Genomic DNA, 12,660 nt, shown 5'->3' on the forward strand with positions numbered 1-12,660 from the left:
TCAGGATGTTGGCAACCCGTGTGCAATTCTGACAGTTACAGCCTTTTGCTCCATGGGATCACCATTTACAACCTTCTGGCTTATTGCTGGCTTCTGATAGGCAGTCAGTGGGTGGTTGCAAATGGCGATCACATGACCATGGGCCGCACAGAATTCCCCTAACGATGGTAACTGGATCTACTCCAACTGCTGTCATAAGTCAGTATGGTCACGTGATGCTGCACTTCACAACTGCATTGCTTAGCATGGAGTGGCTGGTCGCCTCTGCTGTTGTCAACCGAATATTATTTATCTAGACAACTTGAGCTTGGATTTCAAACCACCTGCTGTCATGTTCAGCCTCTCCTTCCACCAACACTTACTGAATAAGGTGGATTCATCATCGCTCTCTCTCTCAACCTCCGTGGAGTCCTCCGGCTCCTCTGTATCTGATGGGTCCAATTCTGCCTTGGGGGAGTTAACAATCACCTCTTCATATGGCTCCAGTTCCTGCAGGGACACAATCCAAATCAATACGACAGGGTTGAGGCATCACAGAGATTAAAATGTTGAATTGCACAGCAATGGTGAGCATGAGCCGAGTATGGAAAAACAATGACTTCAGCCTGGCAATCAAACGCAGGTTTAGTTTATTGTGTTCCTGGTAGCTACCTAAGGTGGTGAAAGTTGGACCTTAAAAAGGGAAGCTGGGAAGAAATCGACTCGCTTGAGCTGTGGTGCTAGAGAAGGTTTATATTCCTGTGTATTCCTTGGATAGCAAAGGTTGTTCTGAGTGAGGCTTCCCAAGAGCATGAAGCAAACTCCTTGTCAGACAAAAACCCCTTTGATTAATTGACTGTGGATTCTGCTCATTCGCATCCAGCAAAGTCTTTCAAGGGAGGATTTACAGTCACCGACCTTATCCGGCTTGGAGAGCTGACAGGCCGATATCTGCAAAACTTGGCAAGGACTCTCGGAGAGTCACGAACCAATTAAGTGAACTAATTGTCTCCTGCAAACTCCACTCCCCTTTCGCTCCTCTTTTATTTCCTCTGGGAGAAGCCATTCATCGTCCACCTGTGGCCTTACTCCCAAATTGACCCCTGTTCCTTAGCTGTTCCCTTCGTCTGGCAACTCTGCGCATGCGCACACTGGGAACAGGCTCCAGCTGTTTGTCTGCCTCACTGATGTCTGACTCTGAAGGCAGCTGATAACTGACATACAGCTCTGGCCTCCTCTGTGCCTCCGACACAGAGCCCTCATCAGAGCCTTCCCCTGACTCCGAAGACTGGCCCATGTTCCTCCCCAACCTCCTCACTGTCCGAATCTGCTGCCAGCTCTGCTGGCTGCTGGTGGGCCACAACAAAGGTGACTAACAAGGAAGCCCTGGAAGGCATAACACCAGACATATCACTTGAAGGCAAAATCACAAAACTGCGTCTCACTCATTTTGGCCATGTTATGCGGAGGAATTCCCTGGAGAAAACAGTTACGTTTGCAAGAGTTAGTGGTATGACCGCTGCAAATGTTGTAAAATTGCGTTTTATGGCTGTTAGGACTTTACAAATGCAATGGGCAGGCTCCATTAAGGTTGTAATTTGAGGACTACTTCTACGCCCCAGCCAAGAATTTGGGAAAGCTCTTACCTGCTGCCTTCTCTGTAGATTCAGGAGGAAATCCTCTGCCATAGTGACAGCCTGGGCACAGGTCCGGGGTCTGCCTTCTCTTACCCAACCTTGTACATCCTCAGGCAGGATGGTCAGAAGCTGCTCCAGGACCACCAGTTCCAAGATCTGCTCCTTGGTGTGCCTCTCCGGCTTCAACCACTGGTGGCAAAGCCGCCAAAGCTGCTCGCAAACATTTCTGGGCCCTTCAGCTTCCTGGTAGCGCAACCGATGGAAATGCTGTCTCTGCTGTTCCAAGCTATCCATGTCCTTACCCCAAATCTCATCTTTTATTCCCACAGAAGAACGTGGGTCCTTCTCACAGGTCCTGCAGGCCTTCTGGCTGAACACCTCTTCTTTAGATCTTCGCTTGGTCTCTGTGATCCCCTTCGAGGAGGGAAAAGAAGCTTGAAATTCTTTAGGACTCTCCTCCGGTGGGGGCCGAGCTAGCTGTGGACATCTTTCTGGGGAACAGGGTGCCTGCACGGTCTTCAGGAATTTCTGCCACTGGATTTCCCAGCGCTGTTGCAGCTCGTCTTCCGGTTCCTGCTTGATTGGCTTCAAAAGTTTCTGAAACTGAAGCTCAGCCCCAATTCCAGCCTGAAGGTCCTTCTGTACAGCCTTGGTTTTTTTTTCTTTTCCATCCACTTTCGGTTCCATTTTGACTTCCTTTTGCCCTGTGAATTAAAAGCAAGGTTGCCGACATCATTCCTGACCTCGTTTTCCTTTACTCCTTCCAAAGGCCTCCCCCCGCAGGCTGAAGTCTTAGGAAAGGGCGAAGTTCAGCAGACACAAATGTGTTGGTGAAAGTTGCAGAAGTCATACATACAAATACACCTGTTGACTACAGCTAGAATAACCTTTGCCCAATGCTGGAAACAAAGTAATATTCCCCCAGATGAATTAGTGATTAGGAAAATTTTAGATTGTGCAGAAACGGACAAGTTAACATTAAGATTAAAGGACAAAGAAGAGTCAGAATACTGTGAAATTTGAGATAACTGGTATAAATAATGGTTGCATAACAGGAATGAAATTAATTCAGCCGAGAAACCATAGAGCAGGGGTGTCCAAACTTGGGAACTTTAAGACTTGTGGACTTCAACTCCCAGAATTCCCCAGCCAGCATGGCTGGCTGGGGAATTCTGGGAGTTGAAGTCCACAAGTCTTAAAGTTCCCAAGTTTGGACACCCCTGCCATAGAGAAATGCATAGAACTGTAAATGAATGTATGTAAATATAGAAGTGATATAAGATTGATATATACAGGTATGATGACATAACAATGTTAATGAGATGATTGTAAGATGTTATAGAGGGAAAAAAACAATAAAAAATCTGGTTAAAAAAGAGAGAAAGAAAGTTGCAGAAGTCTTTCTCTTCGGAGTTTTCTTTAGCGCCTCTACCCACCCCTCCTCCCAGTTTTCAATAATTCCTGAAGTGAAGAACATACTGGCAACTTTTAAGATGTGTGGACTTCAGCTCCCAGAATTCCCCATAGGGCTGGTGAATTCTGGGAGTTGAAGTCCACTCCTCTTAAAGTCGTCCAGGTTGAAAAAACACTGCTCTAGTCTAGTGCAGCCTGTTAAGGAAAGCAAGTCTCCTTCCTGCACCTTAAAAAAAAACAGAAATAAAGGGGAAATCCAATCTGATGCGTCTGATTTATTCTGCATCGATCAACCTGAGATTACAGGCAAATGAACCAGCAAAACGACTCCTTGCCCATTGCAGAGTGGCTCCAAGTCCTTAACTAACTATCTTCCCTTTCATCTTTCCATTTTGATCTCCCTTCCAAATAAGATACACTTGTGGGAGGATCCTGCCGGATTTGGCAAAGCAGCGCTCTGGAGATCTACGCCAAATCTTTCCTTGAAGGGACCTGGGCCCCGCATCTCTTTCTTCTGGATTCCTCTCTTGGTCTCCGAGAATCGGGGAAGGTGACACAGAATCGTAAAGCTCAAGGGGACCTCAGAGGTCTTCTAGTCCAACCCCCTTCTTATACTATCCGGGTCAAACAGTTGACCAGTTCATTTTGGGAAACCACCCAAAATGGACTAACCTGGGGCAATGCAGATCCTCCCTGCAGGAGAGGGTTTTGCTTTTTGTTTGTTTGTTTGCAAAGCCTTGTTTACGCTAAATCTTCTTCCCGGCGCCTTTCTTTGACTCACCTCCTCCTCCTTGCAGACGTTGCATTGCAGCCTATTGACCTCCGTCAACGGTGCTCCTCTCAAGCTGCAAAAGGGAAATAAATAAATGCAATACAGAACTGAGCTTCTCACTAGTCAAGGCATGGAGGGCTAGGAAGTAGGAAGGACTCTGCCTCTGGGTCCCTCTAGCAAGCATATTCTCCGTATAATTAACCCCGTCTGGGTCGGCAGGGGGAAGGAACAGCTTCGGAGCGCGATAATCGCTCATAGAGGGTTTTTGGTTTTTTTGTAAGCTCATCGTGTAGGATAGAGTTTCTCAACGTTGGCGACTTTAAGGGGTGGACTAACGGGGAATTTTGGGAGTTGAAGTCCAACCATCTTAAAATTGCCAAGGTTGAGAAAAACACTGCAGGACAGAGGTCTTTAAACTTGGCAACTTTTAAGGTTTGTGGACTTCACCCCCAGAATTCTCCAGCTGGGAGTGAAGTCCACAGGTCTTAAAGTTGCCAGGTTTGGGGATCCCTGCTATAGGATAATGCTATAGGGGATATAGGATATAGGATAATGCTATAGGGGATATAGGATATAGGATATATGCTATAGGGCAGGGGTGTCCAAACTTGGGAACTTTAAGACTTGTGGACTTCAACTCCCAGAATTCCCCAGCCAGAATTCTGGGAGTTGAAGTCCACAAGTCTTAAAGTTCCCAAGTTTGGACACCCCTGCTATAGGGGATCCCTGCTATAGAATCAAGATCACGTGAAGTGTTAATACCACTCTATAATGCTTTGGTAAGGCCACACTTGGAATACTGTTCTGGTCGCCACAATGTAAAAAAGATGTGGAGACTCTAGAAAGAGTGCAGAGAAGAGCAACAAAGATGATTAGGGGACTGGAGACTAAAACATATGAAGAACGGTTGCAGGAACTGGGTATGTCTAGCTTAAGAGAAAGAAGGACTAGGGGAGACATGATAGCAGTGTTCCAATATCTCAGGGGTTGCCACAAAGAAGAGGGAGTCAAACTATTCTCCAAAGCACCTGAGGGCAGGACAAGAAGCAATGGGTGGAAACTAATCAAGGAGAGAAGCAACTTAGAACTGGGGAGAAACTTCCTGACAGTTAGAACAATTAATCAGTGGAACAGAAATTGCCTCCAGAAGTTGTGAATGCCCCAACACTGGAAGTCTTTAAGAAGATGTTGGATAGCTATTTGTCTGAAATGGTATAGGGTTTCCTGCCTAGGCAGGGGGTTGGACTAGAAGACCTCCAAGGTCCCTTCCAACTCTACTATTGTATTGTATTGTATTGTGTTGTATTGTAACAGATTCTCAATTCTATTTGGACTTGGATGATAAAGGTGTATTTTTCCTTCCTCTTTTTCTCTGGTTTTTTTAATGGGGTTTTTCTTTTTTTTTCTTTCTCAGTCATCCAGATCATGGTTATCCCAAAGCATCTTTTTCATGAGGCAACTGGACTTCCTTGTTTTTTCTTTGAAGACGTTTCGCTTCTCATCAGAGAAGCTTCATCAGCTCTGACAGGATAGCAGGGAAATGGAAGGATTGATATTCCTTGCAGACGGCTGGTCATTTGCATTCTCGTTGAAGCACATCGAGGTTTATCTGTGTCCTCAGGATCCCCCAAGTGTTGCTCCTGGTTCCTGTAGTCTCCAATTTTTCCTCTGCAAAATCCATTCCTACTCCCACACCATCCAAAGGCTTTTCATCCCAAATTGTATAGCTAAAAATCTGTAGAGATTCTCAAGTCATCCAGGTCAGGGTTGTCCCAAAGGTGCTTTTTCAGGAGGCAACTGGACTTCCTTTTTTTTTTCTCTCTGAAGATGTTTCACTTCTCATCCAAGAAGCTTCTTCAGCTCTGACAGGATACTAGGATAAGTTCTCCAAAATGCATGCCCTCTGAATGCGTAGCTCCCGTTAATAGCAATAGCACTAAGACTTATATACCGCTTCACAGTGCTTTTACAGCCCTCTCTAAGCAGTTTACAGAGTCAGCCTATTACACTCAAGAATCTGGCTCCTCATTTTACTGACCTCTGAAGGATGGAAGGCTGAGTCAACCTTGAGCCGTTGAGAATTGATCTGCCAAGAACTGTTGGCAGCCAGCAGTCAGCAGAAGTAGCTTGTGGCACTGCATTCTAACCACAGCGCCACCACGCCAGCATAAGAAACTTGTATGCATTCAGAAATCCGGATCTGGAGTGCAAAACTCCTGGTGTCCATGGACACTTTCCTGCATAGCTGCCTGAGCCCAGAGCCAGTGAGCAGCAAGTGATATGAGCTGCGGCCTTAGCCTGTTGCCAGAACAGTGTCAGGAGCAAAGGGTGAGATGGAGCAAACCATGCCTGGAACACAGCAGAACTTCACCAGGGGAATGGTGGAAATTGTTAAAAGTGTTAAAACAAGAAAACACAAAGAATATGGCAGAGATAACAGGTGGGAACAAAGAAAAAAAACGAAAAACGGGTTTCAGTTGTGTTTGTTGTAAAGAATCTTTCGAACACCAGTAGGACCAAAGCCATTCAAAACTCAAAGGCAACTTAATTTTTTTTAAAATGAGGTTTACACATCAGGCTAAACCACAGTCAAACCTCAGAGGCACAATGGTGACTGGACAAACCATTTATCTGGGGTTTGCCTAAAGTATAGCATCATACATTAGGGACGCGGTGGCTCAGCGGCTACTTAGCTTGTCTATCGGAAAGGTCAGCAGTTCGGCGATTCGAATCCCTAGCGCCACGTAACGGAGTGAGCTCCTGTTACCTGTCCCAGCTTTTGCCAAACTAGCAGTTCGAAATTATGTAAAAAGGCAAGTAGAAAAATAAGAACCACCTTTGGTGGGAAGGTAACAGCGTTCCATGCGTCTTCAGCATTTAGTCATGCTGGCCAAATGACTACGGGGACGTCTTTGGATTGCGCTGGGTCTTCGGTGCGAGGGGAACCTTTACCTTTATTTTTTATGGCATCATAAACTAACCTAGTGACCTGGGGTTAATTCAGTCATCAAGTTAATCAAGTGTTTTCTCACAGAGAACTATACTGGCTAAAATCTTATACAAAACTAAAAAACAGAATGGGATGTTAATTTTATTAGCTTGATATCTCTCTCTCTCTTTCTCTCTCTCTCTCCCTCCCTCCCTCCCTCCCCCCCCCTCTCTCTCTCTCATTTGGTAATGAATTTTAACGTGAAACATAGCTACCATAATACAATAAAGTGTACAGACTATCCAGAATAGTGATTTAAAAGATCTAAGAGTACAAAAGAGAAACCATATATTATTAATAAGAAATGAAGTCAGTCTAGACCATCCATAAAACACTGCTCCATCTTCTCATTTATACAATAAAAGGATATTTCAAAAAATCAATAAGGAATGCATCTCGTGAATTCATTCTTTAATATTAATTTATATCTGAACGGTATAATCCTCTTTCCCAAATCTAATAAAGCTGCAATTCTATAATTATCTGGAACCAAAAGTAAAAAAAAAGAAAGCCGCAGCTGAACAGGATCAATCATAGGAATCAAATTTCTTAGAGAAGAAATCTAATACGATACACAATTTTTATAAGCATTCTTTGAGGGCTCCCAGAAAGACACAGTAACATTTTCTGATGGATCCATTTCTCTCTTGAGTAACAATGGAAAAACAAAACATGGAGCTACCAAAAGTGTGGAGATGATGATAACCCAATAAAAATCTAATGGAAACAGGATTGTTGGTTTTTTTTTTTTTGAGATAATGAGCTCTTAGATAAAAGATTTATCACAACCATAGATGGAGTTAAGTACTATCTTATAGGAGTCACCTTCACGCTTCCACTGCAAATCCTTCACAACCAGCTTGAGCCAAGATTGTCCCATGAAGACCAAAGACAGAACATGTTCCAAGCTTCTGGAATGCCAGCAGACCCCGTTGTTATGGACAACGCTCAACAGATACCCAGATGCCATGGTGATGGAATAGATGTTTGGGCCTTGGAGAAAGATTAGATACATGTGTCCATGGTCAAATTAGTTGCTGTTTCTAAAACAGGGGTGTCAAACTCAATTTCATTGAGGGCCGCATCAGGTTTGGGTTTGACTTCAGGGTGTGTGTGGCCAGGATTGGTGTGACCAGTTCGATGGCAACTCCTGTTGGGTGCGCCTGTGGTGGCTTGAGCACTTTGCCAGTGAAAACAGGCTCCCGAGCTCCGTTTTTGACTGTCACGGCCTCCTGCAACCCTCTGCCAGTGAAAACAGAGCTTGGAGGCCCTCCCTAACTCCATTTTCACTGGCAGAGGATTGCAGGAGGCCATGGCAGTAGAAAACAGAGCTTGGGATCCCATTTTCACTGGCAGAAACACTGCAAGCCAATCTTTCGCTGTTTCCAAGGCAGCCCCATGGGCCAGATCTAAGTACCCCACAGGCCGGATCTGGGCCCTGGGCCTTGAGTTTGATACCCCTGTTCTAAAGGAACTGTGTTCTACAGACCTACATATATCAACCGCTATTACTCATAGTGTGGCCAGTGCCGCTGCAAGATGAACGCTTCCTTTGGGGGTTCCTGAAGGATTGTCAATACCTCAGCCGCCAGGGGGTCCTTTTAGACCGAAGCTGTCCTGTAGGGACGGTGAACAAGAGAAGCGCAATCCAGTGCGCTCAGGAAAGTCGCAAATTCCCTGGCCGTTTTGGAAGAAGCTTCTCAAACTGATGATCGGGGAAGTGGCCATTACGAGCCACTATGAAGCTGGGGCGGTCACAACAGGAGTGCAGGGGTGACAGAGAAGTGTGGACAGTCTGGGAGAGATATCTTTTTTCTTTTAAAAAAATATAAGTTTATTTTTATAATCTCCTTGAAATAGTAAAGAGAGGAGAGTACGACTAAAATAGAGGAGGTGGAACTGGGGATTTTTTTTTTTTTTGTGCCCTTCCACCACTGATTGAACAGCTGCAAAGAAGGTGGGAGGAGCCAAAGAAATAAAAGAAGGGAAAAACTGAATTGGCTTAGTGCAGTGTTTCTCAACCTTGGCAATTTGAAGATGTGTGGACTTCAACTCCCAGAATTCTCCAGCCAGCGTTGCTGGCTGGGGAATTCTGGGAGTTGAAGTCCACACATCTTCAAACTGCCAAGGTTGAGAAACACTGGCTTAGTGAGACTGTTTTGGAGAATAAAGATCAGAAAACCAGACTGAATAAGCTCAAATTTCTTATTTCTCAAAGTAGAGATTAAGAATTAAAACTAAAGTGACGAAATGATTTTTTTTCTTTTTATAAAACTTTTTTCCTTTTTGGAATTGAACTATAGTGCCATCTAGAGGCACCAGTGCAATTGGGTCATAAGAACAAAGATAACCTTGGCCATGTGTGAACTGGATAGATAAGAAATTGTTTTGCTTCATAGGGAGTGGTACACTAAAAACATTTTTTTTCGTTATTTACTGGAACAGTGCAGCTCTTGGAACTTGAAAGAGAAACAACAGGAAAGAGGATAGATACCCTTTTTCTCCTTTTGTCTTTTGAATAGTTGGATATAAGATTTTGATTTTCCTTTTCTCAGTGATTGGTAATACTGTGATTCTTTTTATCTTGGAATATAAAAAAACAAGACAATTGCAATTTTGGACCTGGTGGGTTGATTCGGATTAAAATTTTACGCATTTTTAAATCTTTTTTTTCTATCTCTCTTTTTTTTGTCTTCTTTCTTCATTCTTTTAAGGCAATCTTGATTAAGGTAAGAAGAACCCGAAGAAAAAAAAAGTTAATATCATATTTGGATTTGGATGATAAAGGTATATTTTTTCTTCCCTTTTTTCCTGGTTTTTTAATTGTTTTTTTTCTCTCTCTCTCTTTTTCTCCCTCATTATCCTCCCCTTGTGGTGGATTTATATTTGGATTACAAATTGATTTGACATCATAACAACTTAAACTTGGTGGATTATGAGTACTATACCTTGAGATGAAGAAAACAACAAGACAATTGTCTTCAGCATCCTCTTTGACAACTTTTAGTCCTACGAGTCAGAGAACATACCATGGCACACCAAGAGAAACTTGATCTAAAAATATGATACCGGCTCTACATGAAGACTTCAAGGACAGGATAGGCAAATTAGATGGGAGAATGGAGAAAGTAGAAGTGGAGTTAAAAGACTTTAAAGGGATTTTGGAGAAAAATGAACAAAAAATGCAAAAAATGGAAGAAAAAGCTGAATCAACAGAAAAGAAAGTGGGAGAGCTGAATTATAGATTTACAGCAGTAGACAACAGCCAGGAGAAAACAATTACAGGGGAAACTCGAAAAATTAGAATATCGTGCAAAAGTTAAATGAGAATACTAAAGAAAAGGTGTTAAATGAGATTGATTAGATATTTAGAGCGCACACGAGATTTGCGATTAGAAACAATTTACTTAGAGAGGTGCACATTAGATTCACCAAGAAAGCAATAAGAACAGAGATTCTGCAAAGAGCAAGAAACAATCCAATGAAGTATAAAGGTAGAGAGATAGTTGTGTTGACATAAGTACCAAGAAGAGTTAGAGACTTGAGAAGAGCGTATCAGTTCCTGACAAAATGTTTAATTAATTAAGGAGTGAACTTTAGATGGCTGGTACCAGAGGGAATATTGGTAAATTGGCAAGAACAAAGGCATAGATTAAATTCATTAGACAAAGCAGAACAATTTTATGACAAATATTTAGCATCACAAGAGAAGGAGAGATTGAGAGAGGAGAGAGAGGTTAAGCAGCAGGAAGAGTTTATGGAAGAAAGAGATAAACAAGCAAAAGAGACAGTAAAGGGCCAAGAAGAAATAGCAATAAGGAGCAAGAGCAAAGGAACCCAGAGATCAAAGAGAGATAAGAATGATCAGAGCAATGAAACCCACATATAAAATATGGAGGAAGAAATAAAAGCAATATCAATAAATATAAATGGATTGAATTTGGCAACTAAAAGGAAAAGACCTTTTAATAAATTGGTGAAATTAAAATTGGACATAATTTGTTTACAAGAAGTTCATATCAGAAAGCAACACAAAAATTTTGGGGAATATTCAAAGATGGGGAAGTTGTACACTGTGCTTACACATCAAAGTAAGAGAGGTGTTGCACTATACATTAAAGAGAGAATAAAATCCAAACAAATTTTTGAGGATGAGGAAGGGAGGATTTTAATGGTCGAGGTCATGATGAAATACATGATGAAATACAAAAAAGTACTCTTAGTGATGATATATGCTCCAAATGACAGTCAAGAGGATTTTTACTGTGAATTACACAGGAAAATAATAGAATTTGAGTATGAAAAGATACACCGCCCCGAGTCCTTTTTGGGAGAGGAGGCGGTCTAGAAGTGCGAAGAAATAAATAATAATAAATAAATGTATCATAGGTGGGTTTAATGCAATTATATATAAAGAATTGGACTATAAAACTACAAAGACAAATAAGAAGCCTAGAAAAACACTCCCCAAAACTTTTTTTTTTACAATGGTGGAGGAATTAGGTATGTTTAGTTCCTCCAAGATGCTTAGCAAGGAAGATACCTGGTTACACATTGTATTCAAACAGACATATGTCGTGGTCTAGAATAGACATGATGTAGATGTCAATTAATTTACTGTATAATATACAAGACATAACCCGATGATAATTACATGGAAGGGACAAAAAAAGAAATAAAGATGGACATTAAACCAAACAATATTAAATGAAAAGAAATTTCAACAATTCATGGAAAGGGAGTTGATTTCCTTTTTTAAAGAAAATAAAAGATACCTCACTATAAAATGTGTGGAATGCAGTTAAAGCATATATTAGAAGACTGGCAATGACATATGTGGAAAAAAAGAAACAAAAAGAATGGACAAGATCAGAAAAAATTAGAAGACTATAAAAAACTAGAGACAGAATGGCAAAAAGATACACAAAATAAGAATTTCCGGGTTGCCTGTAGGGCCCTTTTTCGCCGTCCAGAGCCTTCAGGAAAGCCTCCGGAGGAGAAAGAACGGCTGAAAATGAAGGCTGAGAACTGACAGCGCAACGCCTCGCATGCCCTAAGAAATGGCTCCACGTGCCACCTGTGGCACGTGTGCCATAGGTTCACCATCACAGGTATATACCTTATGGTGTCTTAACATCCTGGTAGTTATCTAGTTATCTGGGGATGATTTTAAATATGAAATAACCTTTACTATCATGACTGAATAAATGAAAGAGACCAGGGATATCCAATCTTGGCAATTTTAAGATCTGTGGACTTTAACTCCCAAACTTCCCCAGCCAACTGTTGTGGCCCAGCCGGTGCCGGTGCTGCTGCCACCAGACTCCGACAGCGAGGTGTCCTCTGAGTCGGCTCAAGAGGAGGTGGGGGACCCTGGACAGGGTTCCGACGCTCAGCAGGGCGCAGAGAGGCTGGTTGGCCACCAGGGGGCGCCTGAGGCATGGAGCAGTGGTGAAAGCCAAAGGAAGGGGGCTCCTGATGTCATGCCTTGGAGCAGTGGAGAGGAGTCACAGGACAGTGAGTCAGACAGCAGTGAGCTATTAGATGCTCGTTACCGACGTGCTACCCGGCGTAAGGAGCAATTGAGCAATTACCGGAGGTAATGGCTCTCAGCTGCTGATCATTAGACTCCTCTCCAGACTATAAAGGGACTGCTTGTGGACACACCCTTTGCAGGAATCAACTGATCATTGGAGTTGGAGAAGCTCAGATCTGTGTCGTACTTTGGCAGGCTGGATTGCTGCTAAAGATTTTACCTGGATTACTGTCAATCTGTTCCCTGGACCTTGGCTGCTAAGGTGATTATCTGGAGCTTGGTAGCTGGATTGCTGCCAAGGGGTGTCGCTGTAGCTGGATTGCTGCCCAGAGTG

At 42.9% G+C, this 12,660-nt stretch overlaps 1 protein-coding gene across 1 annotated transcript; it reads right to left on the reverse strand.

Annotated features, from left to right (window-relative positions):
• Nucleotides 1-288: 288 nt before the first annotated feature.
• Nucleotides 289-3,935, reverse strand: LOC309382284 (uncharacterized protein; the record flags this gene model as incomplete). The annotated part of the gene is made up of 3 exons (XM_081933888.1): nucleotides 3,811-3,935; nucleotides 1,626-2,320; nucleotides 289-489 (listed from the first exon to the last, which is right to left on the reverse strand). Exons 1-3 carry the CDS (start codon nucleotides 3,833-3,835, stop codon nucleotides 289-291), a joined length of 921 nt encoding a protein of 306 aa, XP_081790014.1. The 5' UTR covers nucleotides 3,836-3,935.
• Between the last annotated feature and the right edge of the window lie 8,725 nt (nucleotides 3,936-12,660).

The sequence above is a fragment of the Natrix helvetica genome (genome assembly GCF_964273705.1).
Source record: "Natrix helvetica genome assembly, chromosome: 1".
NCBI lineage: Eukaryota > Metazoa > Chordata > Lepidosauria > Squamata > Natricidae > Natrix > Natrix helvetica.